Below are 19,943 nucleotides of genomic sequence, written 5' to 3'. Positions count from 1 at the left end.
GCTTATGGGGCTGACCTTGGGGTGGTAGGCGTGGCATGACTCGGGACGCCGCCGCACCTTTTGCGACTTCATCCGGTTACACTTGACGGTGGTGTTATGTTCAGGGGCATTGAGGAAAAGACTACACTGTTGGCAGGTGGTGGTGTGTGTGCGTGTGTGTGTGTGTGTGCGTGCGTGCGTGCAAAAGGATATATTTGATCTCTTTGGGCTGCAGTGGTATGGGGCCGTACTGACGAGAACAGTCACAGTTTGCTTCCGTCACCACAAACACCAAGTTGGAGTCGGGCACCTGCTGCACCACAAACATCCTCCACACAAACACACACGTCAAGAGATGGAATCAGCAACTGTTACTGGCTCAAGTTCTCATGAAATAGATTAGTAAATGGAACAAAGTTCGCAAATGGACTCTATGAGCGGTGTTCAAAGTGCAGCACATTCTAAAAAGATTTAACAATACTAAAAAAAAACCCAAGAGCAGCAAAAATGGAAAACCCAGAAGAAATTTCACAAGAATAAAGTAATAATGTAATATGAAGAAAAATAACATTTTATACAGATGAAATATTAAAGAAGAAAAAAATATTTTTTTAACTTGTCATATAAAAACAACCAATAAAGTTGCGGAGAAAGTTATGTCACAAGAAAAAAGCCATAATCGCGAGAAGGACATTGACAAGAAAGTTAAAATAATTAGTAAGTTAAAAGAAAAAAAATGCAGAAATGGAAAAAGCAGCTGTAATTATACCAGAATAATACAACATTATGAGAAGCAAACTTGTATGCTAATGAGAAAAAGGCGCAATTTTACGACAGTAAACTGGTAATATGTTGAGGAAAAATAGCATCATTTTGGTGGTATACAGTTGAAATACTAAAAAAATGTTTCTTTTGTTTAAAGTCATAATATTATGAGAAACAAAATATAATTGCAATCTTTGGGAAATTAGGTTGGGGGAAAAAGTCATAATGTTACACAAATAAAGGTAAAATATTATGAGACAAAAGTTGTATTGTAAAAGTTGCAATTTTACGAGAATGAACTTGTAATATGAGGCAAACTAATGTCATTTCAGTAGTTAAGAGTTGAAATATTGAAGAAAATGCCCTGCGATTGGCTGGCGACCAGTCCAGGGTGTACCCTGCCTGTCGCCCGAAGTCAGCTGGGATAGGCTCCAGCATGCCCCCGCGACCCTAATGAGGATGAAGCGGTATAGAAAATGGATGGATGGATATTGAAGAAAAAATGTTATGAGAAACCAACAAAACAAAATAAATTTGTCATTTTTTGAAAATTAGGTTGGGGAAAAGTTAAAGTAATAAAAATAAAGGCAAATTATTATAGGAATAAAGTCATTATTACTAGAAGAACATTTACAAGAAGAAAAAAAAAACCCAGCAGAAAAGAATAAAACTTCTGTAATGTTATGAGGATAAAAAAGTTGTACTCGAACGACGAACGCTGACGAGCATTTTGCAAAAGCATATAAGATTTTGTGAAATTCAATGCTTTTATTGTGCAGACATTGCACAAAAATGCGCATAATCTGCACGTCTCAACAGATGATGCGTGCGCCCGTGCACGCACGAACACACAGATACACGCACACAATTCACCTGTATGAATCCAAGCTTCCGAAGGTCATTGTAATAGCAAAAAACAAAGTTTTCCCCCGTATATGTACAGGTATGTCAATGAAGAGTTCCATGTTTTTGGCTCCAAAGCAACTGTTGGGCTCTGGTTCCATCTAGTGGTGAAAAAAATTAGAAACAGCTCCATTCACCATGTCACCGAAGGCTCGACTCCCGAGAATGGGATTTATCTGTTGACAATTTTTTTTTAAGTATCAGGATTATTGAACATCAAAAATAGCTGTTTATAGTGAGAGTATATGGGCCGAAAGGGGGCACTATTCAAATTGATTTTGCTTGTATTTCGGATTCCAAACAGGTGACCCGTAGAACCCTGGGGATTACGTCATATGGGCGTATGACGTCTCGAAAGCTCACTGGCTTACTTTCATCCCGCTAACATTTAAATTTAGCAATCTGTGCACAAAATTGCACAACAAAGTCCAATTTTTATCCTTTTATTACCCTTTTGGGTACTAACGAGTCAGAAGGCTTAAAGTCGTATGAGAAAAAACAAAATAAAGTGGTAATTTTTGGAAAATCAGTTTTGGGAAAAAAAGCTATAATATTTTGGGAATAAAGTCCTCATAATACCAAATGAAAATTTACAAAGACAAACGTGGCCCTCGCTGGGAAAACGTTTGGACACCTGTGTGGTTCATGAGCACAACACATAGGTAAAAGACAGGTGTGTGTGTGTGTGTGTGTGTGTACTTCTGGCAGCGTCCACACTTGATGATGCTGTTGGCCTCCCTCACAGACGAGTCGGCCATGAACGCCGTGTAGGCCGTCTCACACGGGACCATGGCCTCCACCTTCTTCTGCTTGTGAGCTGCGAGGTTGCCATTAAATCCAACACGTAAGTACAAACAATCACAATAACCATCATTAAGCTTCATGACATGTCCTTGAAAAGAGAAGAAGAAGTGCATGAAGACATAAACTCACTCGTGTGATAGCCAGCCTTGGCTGAATGATGATGATGATGGTGATGCAAAGAAAAAGTGAGTCGGTGACAACATGAATGATTAGCCAGGATGAATGAATAAATGAATGAATGAAGAGCCAGGCTGCCCCCTGCAGGCCGTGAAGAGCGTCTTACCGTCCACAAAGTAGTCAGAGTGCCACAAAGCACAGAAGTTAAAGTCCAGCACGAACCTGCAACCACAAAACACATCCTTCTTTACATCCATGCATCACAAGCACCTTATTTTGAAGACTAAATGAAATAAAATAACAATTAAAACTGGCTTTTCACCACCTTTACATGCCTTCTAAATGTGTTTTTTAACATTATTAGAGCCCTCTAGACATGAAGTAACGCCGTTATAGTCACCTTTACACTCCTATTACCCTATATAGTAGACAGAAGAGAAAATAAGACATACAAGACATAGTAAACCTGTTTACAACCCTCTAAATATGCTTTTTAACATGATTAGAGCCCTCTAGACATGAAGTAACGCCCCTATAGTCACCTTTACAATCCTATTACCCAATATAGTAGACATAAGAGAAAATATATATTACATATATTTAATATATATAATATATATATGTATATATTAGACATAAGAGAAAATAAAACATACACAGTAAACCTGTTTACAACCCTCTAAATATGCTTTTCAACATGATTAGAGCCCTCTAGACATAAAATAACACCCCATCCCCTTCCTGTGGTACATTACTGCCATCTTGTGACCAGTGTAGAATACTACATATCTTCACTTCTATGAATGAGTCTTCTCAATGCCTTAAATTTGTATTTTACTTCATTTTGAAAACGCTTCATTTAGGCCCCAAAATATGTAAAATGTGCATATATTTGGACTAATAATAGGCCATATTTAACCACAAAACATGAATATATTTATGAAAAACCAAGATAGTGGCGAGGGATTACTGTATTGATGGAAAACGAGGTTCCAGTGTACAGTCGTCAAAATGAAGCATTTTTGAGCTTAAAAATGGCTAAATAAAGTCAAATACAAATACAAGGCATTCACAATACGCATTCAAAGATGCTAACTCTCTTTCTCTCTCTCTCACACACACACACACACACACACACACACACCAGACTTGATGGCCAGATCAACAGGCTTTTATTGCAGGCTTGAATGATCTCACAACAGGCGCGATAATGCTGAAAAAAATTCCCAATAAAAACATGTAGCGCTAAACCTACAACTCAGCCAAGCTAAAACTGAACTTTGAGCCCCTCACGTGACTTCCTGTCCGCCCACTACTCAGCTCCGCAAGGGAACTCATTTACAGTCTTATTTTCTCGTAATAAGTCAACTGTATTGGGTATTGGGCGTTAAAAGGTGACTATAGGGGTCTTATTTAATGTCGAGATGGCTCTAATAATGTTAAAAACTATATTTACAAGGTGGTAAACAGGTTTTCTACGCTCTAACGTTGAAAATATTTGTTTTATAAGTAAGTACAGTTGTCCCTCGAGATTATAAACAGGTTTACTATGTCTTATTTTCTGTTATATTGGGTAAAAGGCATGTACTGTATATGTGACTATAGGGGTGTTATTTCATGTCTAGATGGCTCTAATAATGTTAAAAACATATTTACAACGTGATAAACAGGTTTTCTACACTCTAAGGTTGAAAATATCTGATTTATAAGTTAGTACACTTGTCCCTCAGAATATTGTGGTTAAATTATTGCTCCCTCGCTACATCGCAGTCTTACAAAAAATTAATTCATGAATTAATGACGGCTGTTGGGTGCTAAACTATGGTCCATTGTTCGTCAAAACACATTGATAATATCTATTTATTGGCTGGCGAGTGAGAGTGTAGCCCGCCTGTCGCCCGAAGTCAGCTGGGATAGGCTCCAGCATGCCCCCGCGACCCTAAAGAGGAGAAGCTGTATAGAAAATGGATGGATGGATGGATGATCTGTACTATCCAGACTGAACTTGAAACTGAAACCAGAAAAATGCAACAAAATGGAGAGCAGAGAGACACAAAAAGCGAATTCAAGAGTCAAATTGCATGCTGAGTATGACAAATTCATACATGTTGGCAGGTCGGTACCCTGCCCCACCATTTGAGAAACGTTGCGTTACATGAAGTTGTAAAGTCAGCCATGGCAGAGTGAAAAAAAACATTCTCCTCCCATTCCATGTGGAAGTGGTAAGGTTTTTGCCTTTTTCAGTTTAGAATAAATTTGAGGCTAACTGGTTAGCTCGCTAGCCTGCTAGCTAGCCGCCATCTCGAGTCCGTTCAGCATAAGACTTGCGCAATGTGTTGTAAACAAAGAAAAACAGGAGTGTAAAAGTGACTATGGGGTGTTATTTCATGTCTAGAGGACTTTTAGAAAGTAGCGGTGTCACAAGATCTTGCAAGATTGACAAGATTTCTCGTTCAGAAAAAAAAAAAGTTTTGTAGGCACTAGGCCTGGGACAATAATAAATTAAACAATTAATCACAGATAGACAAAATAGATTAAAAAAAACAGCTGGATCATTTTTCCTGTGCATCTGTGTCCGTTATCCTCGTCTCCCGCCTCCAACCAGGCAGGATGAGGGTTCGTGGACTCATTTGATGAAGAGAATATGGACTCCCGTTGCACAAAATCCTTGAAATCGCCACAAACACGTTAAGGAGAGCACACGCCGTAGCAATCGTTACTTCCGTAAACACATGGAAATGTGTGTGACATGGTGCTTTTGTGCATGCACGTCACTTCCCGCATGCTTTGCTTTCACTTTAACAAGTCGCATTTTATGGTAATGTGAACAAGTGACAACCACATAAAAAAAAAATCAAATTTTAACAAAAAGAAGATCCGAATTGGGCATCATAACCTGCAGGAGCGGTAGCATACGCACAGAGTGCAGAAGAGTGTAACATCGTAGATTTTATATGAGTAGATTGTAGGGATGTCAGTCTCTTCAGGATGGACAATTTGATTTGAATCTAGACACAGAGGTAATGATACAATTCAAATACGATATATTTTAAAAGTTAACATTTTGGATGTTAATCTTACATTATAAAATAAAGAAGCCAATTCTATAAAAGTGTCATTCTTACAGTATTTTCAAATGTGCAAAAGAGCACATCATATCCCCAAGCATGCTGTAAGGCAGGGGTCCCCAACCACTCAAACTTTCAGGCTTAATGATTAAAAAAAAAAAACACTGAAAAAAATGATTTGTCAATAACTGCTGTACATCAAATTTTATGTAAATGAATATCAATTTGGCAAATATGGGCCATTATTTTATAAAAAATATATACCAGTTAGAAATCCCCCAGTTTTGCATGTTTATGTCATTTTTTGCGGGCGGCGGCATCTCCCACTTTGTTTGACGGCCCTTGAACACACCTAACTTTCTCCCACGCTGCACAGATAGACTACTATACTGTATTTTAACCTTTTTCCTTTCACTCATATTTACTCCCAAATGCTGACACTGCATAAAGTGAGATTTGATGACCTTACGGCGTGCTAATGTGTATCTCCGTTTGTTGGATTTGTGCACAACCTCAAGTTCATTCATGCTAGCAAACAGCGACATAGAGTATAATCTTCTCTCAGCAGTCCAGGCTCATACTGATGGACGGCGGCTCTGTATTCATTCAGCGCTTTTAATTTGATGCTGTTCCTGTCTTAGTGTTACACAATACATAATGCATGATAAATTAGATTGCTATAATGTACGCATTGCTACCGTTTACGTCCGTTCTCTTATTTAGTCACGGTAAGCTGGTAAGCTTTAGCCGGCAGCCCAGGCTCTCATGTTGTTTAAGAGACGGACTGTCAACCGGTTGCTAGTCTTGCGATACCCGGTGCATGTCTCTACAGTCCATTCAGCTAAGGATTTATGGCTGATTCTTATCTTATTCTACCGCTCGCTTGTCAAACCAGCTATCCGGTCGCAACCCTAGTAGATTGCAATATATCATCGTCTAATTTTTTTATATTTTCATTGTACTTTTTAAAAATAATGTTAAACTCTCGTCTCCTTCTTGTAGACCTGACCTTGTGCATCGTCTCGTCTTGTGGCACCCCTATTATAAAGTCATAAACGGGTTTTCTATGCTCTAACTAGGAAAATATTCTATTTATTAACATCGGGGAAATTCATTTATCGCGGTCGGGTCTGGAACCAATTAACCGCGATAAACAAGGGACTGCTGTATACAAAAAAAGCACAATGTTAGACTCTGAAAAGCCTTGCATCAATGAGAAAAGTTGCGCCTCACATGACAGCGTTGGAGAAGATCCATCGCAGCAACGCCACAACTACGTACAACGGCTGCAGGATCAGAAGACACATTAATAGCGTAGTAGAACACACGACGCCAAGCGTATTACACGTTGATGACTAGTGCTCACTCACGCTGAGCAGAGGACGTGCGCTGCTGGCGTGGTGGTGACTGTTCTTGCACATAGCCTGGTAGTCAAACAACGACACTCTGGGGAACAAGAAGAACATTCCATCAACGCAGCGTGTGCAGCGGACTGAAAACAAGGTCAGCCTTACTTTTTGAACATTCCCATTTTGATGAGCGTCGCCATGACGGAACCATCCACTTCGCCGAAGAAGCGACCGATCTGCCAAAGAACAACATGGTCTTGTTGTCGTCAGCAGAAAGCTAGCAAACAGCTTGTTGACTTGTCGTGGTTAGCATCGGACAATTCATTCAATCAAATATGAAGAAGATGGACAACAAGCGTGTCAGGTTCATAGTTTGGAGGCTTTTGCTGACACGCTTTTCAAAGCGCAAATCGCACACCAGAATGTTTAATATAGTTACGCACTAGCGTCACATGCCGGCTCCTCCCCCCACAAACCTCTTCTGGGTGAGTTCAGCATTCCCAGCGGAATCGCAAAAATGAACTTTATTCGTTTGCGATCAATCTTGTAACGTGATCCATTCTTCTGCTTTAGTTTAAAAAAAAAGAATTGTGAAAAAAAATGTTTGAGACGATGACTACACCCAGAAGAAGTTTGGAGGGGGGAGGAGCCAACCTGCCTCGCTTATGCTGGTGCCATGACGCTACCGCATTCAGTGGTACCTGGTTAATGTCCACCCCGGGTAGCGTGTTTTTCGGTTAACATCCCAAATTTTTGCAAACATTTTGCCTTGGCTTGCCTTCACCTGCTTGTTTAGCATCACTTGTTGTTTACGCCGCCATCTTGGATCACACGGCCAAAACAAAATCTGGTGATGCTTGCACATGATTTTAGAGCCTTTGTTTATATCAGACCACATAAAAAAGAAAGGCAATGGACCGTACCAAGACAAGGGTACAAGACCTCCGTCTTTTGCGGCTTAAAGAGAAGGCCGTCATTACGGAGGGATGTAAATGTGACGGGAGTGGCTCCATGCACACACATCTACTCCAGTTCCCGCGTAACACTATCATATCTAGGGTGACACTCTTTTTTTTTTTTTTTTCTGCCCGTCTCATTTTACCTACAAAAGAACATAAGCAAACTTACTCTGGCATGTCCGCGGTCAAATCACCACCTCGCTGGCGCACTTTTGTTTCCTCCGTTTTGTTTCCATTTTCTATCTTAACTCATTCAATACCAAAGACGTATTTGTAAACACGAACACGTGAGACGCAAATAAAGAGGCGATGACGCATGTGCACAATAAGAGGTCATTTTTAGAGCAGTTTAAGCCATAACAAACGTCCACAAGGTGGCAGAAGTGCATTTGATAGGAGCTCTGCATGGATCATTTGCATATGTCAACAGGCTCGACAACAAAGAGGAAGTGAGAGAGCGTGGAGGAGTGTAGCATGCTGAAGGTTACGCATTGTACACATTCATTTTTACCCATGTGCGAACATGCGTGCACACACACACACACACACAGTTTAGTTCCAAATGTGAAAACTGTAAATAGTTCATGGTGTTATATTTGGAAATACATTGTTATTTGGATGTAAAACAACCCTTTTTCTGTGTTGTTGATGTTGTAGTATAGTTGTTTATATGTTTGAGCTGTCGCAAAAGCAAAAAAAAAAATGTTGTCAAAGTGAAAGTTATGCATGAATTGTATCTTTCCACAAAAATGTGTTTTTCTTCCCTCTTTTTTTTTAGTTGGGAACTGATATTTCCCTGAAACGTACCTATGTTCTACTGCTGATTACTAGTGAACGCAAAAAAGGTCTTTATGATAAAAGACGGGAAGCTAATGTTTTGTTTGGTAGGTTCCATGTTTATTCGGCCATAGAACACAATACTCTGTGCGCCTTGAAAGACCAGTCAAAAACATCTACAAAAAGTGAGTACTGAAGGGGTTAGTTTGATATATATTTACATTTTTGCAAATTGTGGTTGCAGCATAAAATGTGTTGATGTTTTAAATATTTATCATCTACTAAAAAGTGTGAATATGAGAATTCTCCTATGATCATAATAGATTATGCATTTGGATGTAGTTTTAACCACTTGAATTAAGAATAAAAATGTAATATGTACTTTAAATCAAAGAAAAAAGTTTTATGAGATGTCTGGCAGGCCCCTCGGCAATTGCCTCATGGTAAATCCGCTCCGATCCACCGTCTTCATATTTGATTGAACTAATAGACGTAAAATAAAAACTACAACACTTTGCTTTCATTTAAAACCAAATTTTTGAGGAAGCACATTGTTTTTTTTCAGTGTTAGTTCCTAGTGGAAAAACATAAAATGTACAAATAATACAGATTACACACTACCACCTTGTGGTCACAGGTGGAATTGCACCACAAAGTTGTGTTCAATGATTCCAAAATGGTCTGGAATGCGCTCCTACACAACCCCTGGAGGCCAGACACACTTGGGACTAGAAGTGAGGAAGTAATGCTTTTTTTTGTCCCACACAGTTCAAGGTGTGTTAATCCCTGCATTTTTTAATTTGCCTGCAAAATGCAACTATTGCTGACTGACTCTATTAACAAAGTGCATGGCAGCTGTTGCCTTTTCTAATTTCGTGGACCTAATTTGGTGTGTTAGGGTTAAACCCCGCCCAAGGGCATGTGATGAGCCGCTAAAAAAAGATTAGGAGAGTAAATCCTCACTGCAGGCAGATGTTGCGTTTGGGTCTCAGCAATCATTAGCTTGGCACAAGGATGGAAAGTTTACCTCCTTCCTGTCCTTGGACAGCAGGGTGAAGCCATTGTTGTCCACCAGGAAGCAGTTCAGTTCCTGCAAAGGAAGGCAGTGGTTAGTTGTTGTCATGTGACATGGGGCATGTGACATTTACTCACAGGGCTTTCGCAGCTGAGAGGACATAATCCTTCAATGTTGGAGCACTGAGACACACAGAGCGGTCACAGGTTACCAGGCCTCACATGCAAACACCCAGTGGTCACTTTATTGGGTACAGCAAGCCATGTTCATGAGAACGTGATTGGATGTGTACCTAATGAAGTGGCCACGGTAGAGTTGAAAGCATGAAAAAGTACACTTACATCGGTGTCACTGTCCTGAAAGATGGAAAAGAAACGATGGCAAACTGGTTATACGTAATTTCTTCAGCATGACAAACATCAAACGTCATGATGCTGGCGTAACCACCGCAGCCTTCATATGCCAGATTATTTTATTAGCGGTTCACATGACTTCATTCATGCGCTAACGTGTGCAAAGGAGAAGTCGCTTGCCCGATCGTCTCTCACCCATAAGAATGGAGTGAATAATGTGTCATGTCCTGTGTGCTGCTTTCCTGCCCTCTGCTTGTTTGGTTGCAGCACACCCCTGAGCCTCCCAGGAGAGCCTGCAGCCAATTAGTACTTGGTCTTCTTAAGCAGCAGCCAGAAAATCCACCAGTACCAGGTTGTTACCCGCTATTCCTCAGGCCACAGCGCCTACTCGCTTCTTGTCCATGTGTCTAGCTACTTTCTGGTTCCTTGTGTATTTTCTGCTACCTCTAGTATTCCTACCTGGCGTTCTCCAGTAGTGGTGAGTGATTTGTGTTTTTGTATGGTTTCCTGCTCGGTTCTCAGCAGCGACTTTTGTTATAATATTTTTCTCTGCCACTTTTGTGCAGCTTTTTCTGTTTTTCCTTTTCTTCCTACTTGGTTTTCCGCGCCAGTAGCGACCTGTGTTTAGTTTTGTACCTCCTCCCCGTGACTAGGTCCGGGTGTATTTTTGTTGTACTGTGTTTTTTTTGTATTTTTCCTGCCCTGGACACCTTTTGTTAATAAATCCTTTTAATAAATCCTTTTTGTTAGACGGAAAGTCATCTCCGCATCTTGGAAGCCAAGACCCGGCCTAGCTGTCTTATAACATAATGTTGCTTATTAATTAACTTTTTGTGATTTATTATGTCTACCAAGTGTAAGGCTGGTCGTTCTGGCAGAAGTGCACTGGGAAAAAGAAAACCATCACCATGGAAGTGAAAACAGCCTTGAAAGCAGCGTTGAAAAGCCTACCAATGTTGGCAGCACAGCTGGTCTTCGCCGCTCAATTGTGACATCTATCATCGAGAATACACATGGTGCTTTTGTGAACGCAAACAAACAGACGGATACGCACCTGAGAAGGTCAAATACAACTTGTCATTTACAAGTCGGAACGCACCACCCAAAGAAGGGTTTCGCCTATCGCACCCTTTTAAGCAGTAACAAGTCAATGCACAAAGCAACATGCTGCCCCCTACAAGCCTGGAGGTAAGCACACTGACATGGCGTTGGATGTGGAGGACGAGTCGTTAAGGCAATTTTGATTCAAAGTGTATGTCACAGAATCACACGCTTGTTCCACACATGCTGCATTCAAAGACTTCTACTGGTGCACTAAAACAGTCATTGACATCTATAGATTCAACCAAAGACGTAACTGGAGTGATGGAGTCATGAGAGCACCATGACGTTAGCGAGTGAGAGGTGCTTGGCTCACCTGCTTGGTGATGCCCCAGAATCTTTTCTCCAGCAAGTCCAAGGACATCTGCAGGCCCACGGCTAAAAATAGCAGAAAGTGGCGTCAAAATAACAAACAGAAAAAGACACACAATGTTGTCTTCATGGGGGGTGGCTAATGACATGAACAGTATGTCCTAAAGCATCTTGCTATGGCAACCCCACACCACATGGTGGCAGCACACCTGGTAGCTACACGACAAGCCCCGCCCCCTGCGTGCATTGATAAAAATTTGACACACGTGTGAAGTCGCCTTGAGCTCAGTGTCCTTTCATTGAGAAGTGATGCTATTTCTGTCACAATCTTACACGCGCACACACAGCATGTAGTCTCTCTCTCTCTCTCTCTTTATCACATGATGCTTGCTCACCCTCAGCAGCAGCTTGTGTGTGCGTGCATGTGTGTGAGAGAGAGACACAGCCAGATGCTGGCAGCTGAGAGAGCAGTGATGATGATGAGAATGATGAGAATGAGGAGGAGGAGCATCCTCCAGAATAAATTGTGGTCCAGCTGTTGCAAGTGCAACTTCACGCCCTTGAGGACCTCGCAGAAGGATGTGAAGCAGATAAAGACGATTTTCTTTGTCTCTTTGGAGGCTGAAGCAACTCGGCACAGGGTGAGTCTGTGTGTGTGTGTACATCCTTTTGCACACCTGACCTTATGCAGAAAATTTGATTACTAATTTTAAAGTGAAAATTAAGCATGTGACCTTTGTTGACTTCCTTTTTGATGGCTTCCAAAGTTCAAAGTTTGTTTCAACTTTCAGGACTTCCTTCTGCATTCAAGACAACTAGTAAGTCACAAATGTCCAACCTTTGTCATGAACATTGCAAATATACACGGTGTTCAATGAGTCAAGTGAGTATTCACTGTTACTGAACTGTTTGGGTTGTTTGAGAAGCCCTTTCGCCTCTCATCCGAGCAAGCTTCATTGGTTTATGCTCAAAGACTAGATAGGACAGCTCTAGTCTGAGGAGACAGAGAAGAATGTGCAGAATCCAAAGTATTTATCCTCTCAGTAAGCACTCACTCACTTCCTCTCAAAGATCTTGGTCCTTTATAAAATTCAATACAGTAATCCCTCGTTTATCACGGTTACTTGGTTCCGGACCCGACAGTGGTAAGTAAAATTCTGCAAAGTAGGATTTCTTATTTATAAATCAAATATTTTTGAAGTTAGCGCATAGAGAACCTGTTTACAACCTAAATATGTGTTTTTAACATTATTAGACACCCCTGTAGTCACCTTTACACTCCTACTACCCAATATAGTAGACATGATGTGAGAATATAGGATATCTGAGACAGACACAAGTTGTAAACTTGTTTACAACCTTCTAAATATGCGTTTTGACATTATTAAAGCCCTCTACACATGAAATAACACCCCATAGTCACCCTTACTCTCGTATTACCCGATATATTAGACATAAGAGAAAATAAGACATAAATAAGACACAGAAAACTTGTTTACAACCTTATAAATACACATTTTAAGATTATTAGAGACCTCTAGACATAAAATAACACCCCTATAGTCACCTTTACACTCCTTTTACCCAATATAGTAGACATAATAAGAGAAAGTAAGACAAATGAAACATAGACAACGTGTTTATGACCTTATAAATACACTTTTTAAAATTATTAGAGCCCTCTAGACATGAAATAACACCCCTATAGTCGCCTTTACTCCCAATATAGTACACATAATAAGATAACATAGGACATAATATAGACTCACAATGTTAGCATTTAGGGAAAAAAATAGGTAAAATGTGCTTATATATGTACATTTTTGGACTAATAATAGGCTGTATTCAACAATGCAACAACAATGATTTATTAATCAATATATTTTTGAAAATGCTTGTGAGAGTAAAGTGTCAAAATTCAAAGCATAAAGTGTCGAGGGATTACTGTACCTCCCTTCTCGAAAACGCTTTATAGGACTTTTTTAGACCTTGATAACCGAAAGATGTATTTAAGACTTTTGAAGGACCCACGGGGACCCTCAATGACAAGTGATGATGTCATTAGTGATGGCAGGTTGGGGGGGTGGGTCTTAGTTGTTCCAGCAGCATCTGGAGTGCAGGACAGACGTCTGTCCCGATCAGGTTTAATCTGATGGCGGTCACTGATGCGTCTAATCTGGTTGATGGTGCATTTGAGCCTCACAGCTGTTTGCTAAAAAAAAAAAAAAAACCCAACAACATAAAAACCCACTCATATCTGTCAGGAGTTCCATGTCACGTTAGAAACTTTGCTTCCTAACAGAAGCGAGGCGCTAACAGTGACATGAAGTTAGTAAATGGGTAACAACATGTCTGTGTGGCGCAAACTTCAAGACAACATTCCTCAATCATGTTGAGGATTTGCTTCAGCTACCCTCTAAACCTGATCTTTGACCTTCCACATTCTGTTGGAGTGGTCGTCTGTGTCCTCGTGTTTGGTAGCCCGGAGGCGGCTGGCGGCCTCTTTGTGGCAAGCTAACAGAGCAAGATGGAGGCCAACAAAGCAAAAAGCTCCAGGCTTCCTTTGTCACTCGGATGGCGTGTCTGGGCTCTAAAAAGCGGCCTCCAAGCACCCAGCCTAAACTAATGGACGACGTGCTTGTGCGCTTGTCATGAAGGTCTGAGTGAGAATGGAAAGAGTTGCAGAACAGTCCTGCAATCTGCTGATATTTGTAATCTGGCCTTGTAGAGTTGCACCCTTCACATGCTTGAGGACCTCGAGCAGATCATCTCACGCCACTAAAGAGGGCAGAGTGCAGAGGAGGAATAAAGCTTTCCAAGGATTACTGCAGTCAAACTATTTCTGGATCTGCTCCAGGCTGGAAGGGACAAACTGCTAGCATTAGCATGGAGCACATCAGCCAGACCTGAGATGCGTAAACTGTGGTCCTGACCCAGGCCCATACTGTAATGGTGTATACACTCCATCAAAATGTTAAGACCAGTTAAAAAATTGCAAGAATGTACATTTTGCACTGTTGGATCTTAAGGAGGGTTTGAAGTAGAGCTTAAAATGGCAAACAGAAGAAATGGAAGTGAGACAAAAAACATGTTCTTCAGCTGATCAAGTTTAAGAGCAAAATGTTGGTAAAAATGTGGCTTGAATGTGATTTTCTGTCAGGTATTCACACTGTTATGATCTCTTGAGGGCAAAGACAAAAAAAGCTTTACCTTGAATGCGGCGGGATTGTCGAGATGCATCAGCAAGGCCTCTCACAATGTGCCATTGCTGCTGGGGTTGGATGCAGTAAGACAGTCATTTGAAACTTCTTCATCCTGAGGGTTAAATGTCACCGACCCTGAGCCAGCGGATCCCATTGGCTGTCAGTAAAGACACGGGGCCATCCTCGGCCCAAAGGTTGTTACTGGTGCCAAGTGCAGTCCAATAACCATCAGATGACATATGCCAGAGAAGGCTTTTAAAAAGAAAAAAGGTCTTCAAAGGTCTAGTCTCCTTCAAGGCCACAAAACATGGGACATTGAAAGGTGGAAGAAAGTTTTATTCTCCCTTGACGGTTCTGATGGCTTCCAACATCACTCCATGACAAGGAGATCCCATCTGAAATGTTTCCCACATGGCACAATAGAGGAGGCGCCATCATGATCCTCAGATGGAACAATAGAGCTTCAGGTTATGCAGGGGCGTCAAATTGCAGCTGGCTATGAGGAGATGTGGCAGGGGGCATCCATCATGACTGAAGGCTCTCATCTGTGTGGTAATGACTGGCTTTTTCAACAGGACAACGCTGCACTTCACAATGCCCGCCTGACAAAGGACTTCTTCCAGAGGAATAAGCTCACTCTTTTGGACCATCCTGTATGTTCCACTGATCTAAATCCAATTGAGAACATTTGGGGATGGGCGGCAAGGGCAGTTTACAAAAATGGACATTAGTTCCAGAAAGTGGATGCCCTCTGTGAAGCCATCTTCACCACCTGGAGCAACAGTCCCACTAGCCTCCTGGAAACACTAGCATCAAACGTGCCCAATGCTTGTTTGCAATAAATTGCTTACTCACTAATTTTTGCCTCTCATTCTTATTTTTGCATTTTGAAGCTCTACTTGGAACCCCCTTAAGTTCCAACAGTGCAAAATGTAAATTCTTGACATTTGCCAGCTGTTCTTAACATTTTGATCTGGAGTGTAGGTAGGTGATGAAGACCAGTGTAACCCGCCTGGTTCAGCCAGCCAGCCCCATGCCCCGCCAAGGTCCTTCGAAGTGAGTTATGAGCATTAGGCATCAAGCGCAAAGCCCAGACTGTCGACTTGACACCCAGTGCGGATATTAAGGTTCAGGGAGTCAGGTTTACCAACATACACTTGCAAAGCCTCACTGGCTGCTGTAAGGTCTGATTTGGGTCTCATTTTAGGTTCTGTTCAATTGGATTGTGTTGTGATCTGAGGTATAATCCATGTGGCCAATATGAGGCACCAGGACCAGGATAGACACAACCTCCATGAAAGTCTTGGTGAGTCTTCTCTCAGGGACTATGTGGATGATGATGATGATGATGCTGATGATGATAGTTTTTGCAGTCGCGTCCATTCTGCTGGTGGTTTTGCTCGGGATGCTTGGCTCAGTGTGCTGCTGTCCCAGTGTCTGCATCTGTGATGGTAACACCACTGACTGTTCCACCCTGGGCCTAATCTCGTTGACCCCCCTCCTGCCACTGCTGGACCAGGACACTGAAACCCTGCAATTGGCCCAGAACAACCTCTCTTTCCTGGATGCTTTGGACTTTACCAACCTCAGCAGCCTGGAGATCCTCGATCTTTCCCAAAACCACTTTTCCACCCTGCAGTCAGGAGTCTTCTCATGTCTGAGCGGCTTGCGGTGGCTTAATCTGTCAGCCAACATCCTGGGAACGCGCCTCGCCACCTCATGCAATGGCAACTGCAGCAAAGAGGTGGAGAAAAAGTTAAACAGAAGCCATGGGGGTGTCGGCCTGAGCAAGGAGGTCTTCGGGGGACTGGGGTGGTTGCACGGCCTTGACCTGTCCTCCAATGGCTTACTATGGCTTCCCAAGGACTTGCTGAATGGACTCCAGAGACTCTCATGGTTGTCGCTGGCCAGGAATCGTCTGGCAGTCCTGGAGAGGGGCACCTTTGAGCCTCTGGTGGGGCTTCAGCAGCTCCTCCTGGCTGGGAATCCTTGGGAATGTGACTGCACGCTATGGGAATTCAAGCACTGGATGGAGTGGATGATCTACAGAGGTGAGCAGTCAAAGTCTAGAAGCTTAAGGGTGATCTAAGAACTAAATTGTCCTCTCTTTCTGTTTTTTCTTCCCAGATGGTCTGGTGGACATGATGACGTGCAGATTTCCAAGGAAGCTGATGGGCAGGAACCTCCGCAGTGTACCAGCTGAAATGTTCAACCACTGCCTGCGGAGTGTCGCCAGGGAGGTCACATTCGGCGGCGGCGTCCGACCCCTCTGTCCGCCAGGCCGTATCAGCAACAACGACGAGTGTGTCCGCCAGCGCTACCGTCCGGTTAGCGTCCGCCGAGCCTACGTGACACAGATTGTGGCGGGGGTGGTGTGCAGCACGGTGTCCGTCATGATGGTGGTGGCGGCAACGTACGGCTGCATATACGCATCGCTGATGGCTCGCTTCCAGCGGGAGTTGAAGAAGCGAGGGCAGCCTCTGATTGCGGAGTGCAGAGCGGATGACCCAGAAGATGTGCAATCCCCAACAGCACCAGAGGAGGCGCTGCCTAAAGAAGCCTGTGTGCTCTACGGGTACCGCATCAGCAGCTTCTGACTGATTCAGCTCAGACTTATGAAACATCCAATGACCCGATCACTAGGTCTGTTAAAAAACACCCCTTTTTTCTGTTCCTATGTGCTTGTGTCAAACTTCTTAAACCAGTGGTGTCCAACCTTTTTCCAGGGAGGGCCACATAGTGAAAAATGAAAGGACTCAAATTTGACACTTTGACATTTTGTCAAACAATACATGTAGATATGCTAAGAGATATGGGGAGCAGTGGCTCAGGAGGTAAAGCCTCACTCCCTCCACCCAGTCACTGTTGTTATGTGCCTGGGCAAGACACTTCACCCAACTTGCCTCCAGTGCTGCCCACACTGGTGTATGAAAGTGAATGAATGTTTGATCGGAGAGGTGGTCAGAGAGGCCGTAAGCGCGAATTGGCAGCCACGTTTCTGTTAGACTACCCCAGGGCAGCTGTGGCTGCAGATGTAGGTTGATGTAGGTATATATATATATATATATATATATATATATATATATATATATATCCCAAGAAAAAAAATATACCTCAGCTTTGTGATATAGGTCACTTTTCCTCTTAAATAAGCTTTGTAAATGTTCTTTTTGGAATATTATGACTGTATTCTCGTAATATAACGTAAATATAACTTTTTGCCAAACCTAATTTTCCAAAAATTACAGCTTTGTTTTGTTGTTTTTCTCATAACAAGTTTATTCTTGTAAAAGTGAAACTTTTTTTCTTCTTAGAATACAACTTTTTTCTCTTAATATTTTTACTTTATTCTTGTAAAATGTTTTTTTTTTTTCCATTTCTGCTGTTTTATTGAATTAACTAACTTTCTTCTTGGAAATTTTCTTCTCGTAATTATGTCTTTATTCCCATAATATGGGAACTTTTTTCCCCCCCAACAAAATTTTCCAGAAATTACAACTTTATTTTTTTGTTGTTATTACGACTTTATTATTATTACGACAGAATTTTTCTTCAAAATGTCAACTCTGTGTTACTTAAATGCCATTATTTTTCCTCATAATATTACAAGTTTATTCTCGTAAAATTAAGACTTTATATCTCGTTAGAATACGACTTTCTCATCCTGCAGAGTGTGAGTACAGTGTGTCCCTCATTCCTGTCCACATGTCCTGTGAGAAGCACACCTAATGTACTTTTCATTCATAATGACTGTGTTAATAAACTCTAAAGTTAGTGTTTCTTCTCAACATCATCACACATGTTTGTCCTGTGTAGTTTAGACAAAAGTTAAACATACCTCCAGCGATGGCGGTCTTCCCTTGTGATGACACGGTGACCGCAGTGGTGGCCACCACGTACTTCATGCCTACGGACAACAAGAACTGTGCTTTGAAAGCAACAACACAACACATTCCACGATGACAACACCAGAAGGACCTTTGTCATTGACGGGGTAGTAGAAGAAGCTTCCAGGAGGGTTTTCCACGGCAAGTCGGTACCACAGCGGGAAATGATCGATGGTGAACAGGTTGTCCTTATCAACAGGGGTCAGGAACTTTCTATGCAGTGGAAAAGACGTACATGTGTGACGTCACATGACCACAATACAACAGGAAGAGTCGGTACTTTGCCACTCGCGTCTCCACGCCGGCATATCTCACGATCCTCATCAGGCCGGAGCGAGTACCCAGAAAAGCCGTCTCGATGCCCGGCTCCACCCTGTCCACACATATTTTGTCGTGAAAGGACACAAGAGTGGGATCTCATGTCCACTGGGGCCCACCTGTCGTTGAGCATCAGGGCGTTCCAGTAGGCCTCCATGGGCGCTGTCACCACGGCATCGAACAAGGTTTGCTGCAGCAGAAGCTCGTCACCTAGGCAACGGAGAGGCGTGGTCATCAACCGCCAGTGACAACCACGACAACACTTAGATGACATGTTGACCGTCTTACACTCCAGATCAGGCTCCTTCCCCAGCAGGTAGCGAATGGCGGCCTGCAGCTGAGAGTACTTGCGGTGGGCGGGGTCAATGTCTGTCTCGCAATAAGTCCTGAAAAAGAAGAGAGGAGAAAAGTTCGGATGAATGAATAAATAATATGTAATCAACATCTGCCAGGAGCTAGATGAGCCCGCCCTGTGTATAGCTCCACCACTTTGTAAAAAAAGTAGGCTTCACTACACATCTTAAAATGGAGCACAGCCGACTATCCGTCAGTCACCTACAAATGCTGCAGCTGTAACATTTTTACCATCCTCTCCTGCTCCTTAATGTTAGGGCCCTGTCACACCTTGACGATTTAGGCAGCGCATGCCTGACGTGATCATTTTGATGGCATACGTTGAACTGACGACGTTTTTTTTTTTCAATTTTGGGCTTAGCATATTCATAACGAGTTCGACGTAAACATGACGTATTAGTAAGTTATATAGAACGTTTCTATAATTTATAGACAACTTATATCAACGAATGCATAGCGGGTTGCCGGTGTTCACAATTTATGTTCAACACCCAACGCCTGTCACACCTTGACGATTTAGCCATCTTACGCCAATACGCTGGCGTATGTCCAATAAGTTATGGGTAAGTTTTGTATAAGTTAAGAGCACGCTGAAGCACGCCGGCATACATCATAGTACGTCCACGTCGTCCAAAAATTTTGTGCATGCACAAAACATTTCGACGTATGTCAACGTATG

General features: G+C 42.2%; 2 protein-coding genes across 9 annotated transcripts in view; one reads left to right on the top strand and one right to left on the bottom strand.

Annotated features, from left to right (window-relative positions):
• The window catches only part of LOC129180886 (voltage-dependent calcium channel subunit alpha-2/delta-4-like), a 66,660-nt gene that overhangs the window by 499 nt on the left and 46,218 nt on the right, over positions 1-19,943 (bottom strand). For 3 of the 6 annotated variants that reach the window (XM_054775180.1, XM_054775182.1, XM_054775185.1), the window contains 17 exons: positions 19,199-19,296; positions 19,030-19,120; positions 18,873-18,965; positions 18,684-18,805; positions 18,544-18,612; positions 11,507-11,568; positions 10,078-10,092; positions 9,874-9,918; positions 9,749-9,811; positions 7,151-7,221; positions 7,007-7,082; positions 6,870-6,922; positions 2,735-2,790; positions 2,581-2,601; positions 2,347-2,464; positions 188-308; positions 16-93 (listed from right to left, as the gene is read on the bottom strand). In XM_054775180.1, coding sequence (XP_054631155.1) covers positions 16-93; positions 188-308; positions 2,347-2,464; positions 2,581-2,601; positions 2,735-2,790; positions 6,870-6,922; positions 7,007-7,082; positions 7,151-7,221; positions 9,749-9,811; positions 9,874-9,918; positions 10,078-10,092; positions 11,507-11,568; positions 18,544-18,612; positions 18,684-18,805; positions 18,873-18,965; positions 19,030-19,120; positions 19,199-19,296 — 1,252 coding nt within the window. Of the gene's footprint in view, positions 1-15; positions 94-187; positions 2,465-2,580; positions 2,602-2,734; positions 2,791-6,869; positions 6,923-7,006; positions 7,083-7,150; positions 7,222-9,748; positions 9,812-9,873; positions 9,919-10,077; positions 10,093-11,506; positions 11,569-18,543; positions 18,613-18,683; positions 18,806-18,872; positions 18,966-19,029; positions 19,297-19,943 lie in introns of those variants that run through there. The other 3 variants (XM_054775179.1, XM_054775183.1, XM_054775184.1) reach the window with 3 other exon arrangements.
• LOC129180889 (leucine-rich repeat and transmembrane domain-containing protein 2-like) lies at positions 11,943-19,726 on the top strand. 3 transcript variants are annotated; one of them, XM_054775190.1, is made up of 5 exons: positions 11,943-12,143; positions 12,294-12,320; positions 15,913-16,011; positions 16,079-16,756; positions 16,833-19,726. In XM_054775190.1, the coding sequence occupies exons 3-5, from the start codon at positions 15,966-15,968 to the stop codon at positions 17,300-17,302; spliced, it is 1,194 nt and encodes a 397-aa protein (XP_054631165.1). In that variant the 5' UTR covers positions 11,943-12,143; positions 12,294-12,320; positions 15,913-15,965; the 3' UTR covers positions 17,303-19,726. The 3 variants fall into 3 exon arrangements, with proteins under 3 accessions (XP_054631165.1, XP_054631166.1, XP_054631164.1); XM_054775191.1 differs by lacking the exon at positions 12,294-12,320; XM_054775189.1 differs by having other exon boundaries at positions 15,913-16,756.

Source organism: Dunckerocampus dactyliophorus, chromosome 5, assembly GCF_027744805.1.
Source record: "Dunckerocampus dactyliophorus isolate RoL2022-P2 chromosome 5, RoL_Ddac_1.1, whole genome shotgun sequence".
Lineage (NCBI taxonomy): Eukaryota > Metazoa > Chordata > Actinopteri > Syngnathiformes > Syngnathidae > Dunckerocampus > Dunckerocampus dactyliophorus.
Note: the sequence above shows the minus strand (reverse complement) of the source record. Positions and strands in the feature narration are given on the sequence as shown.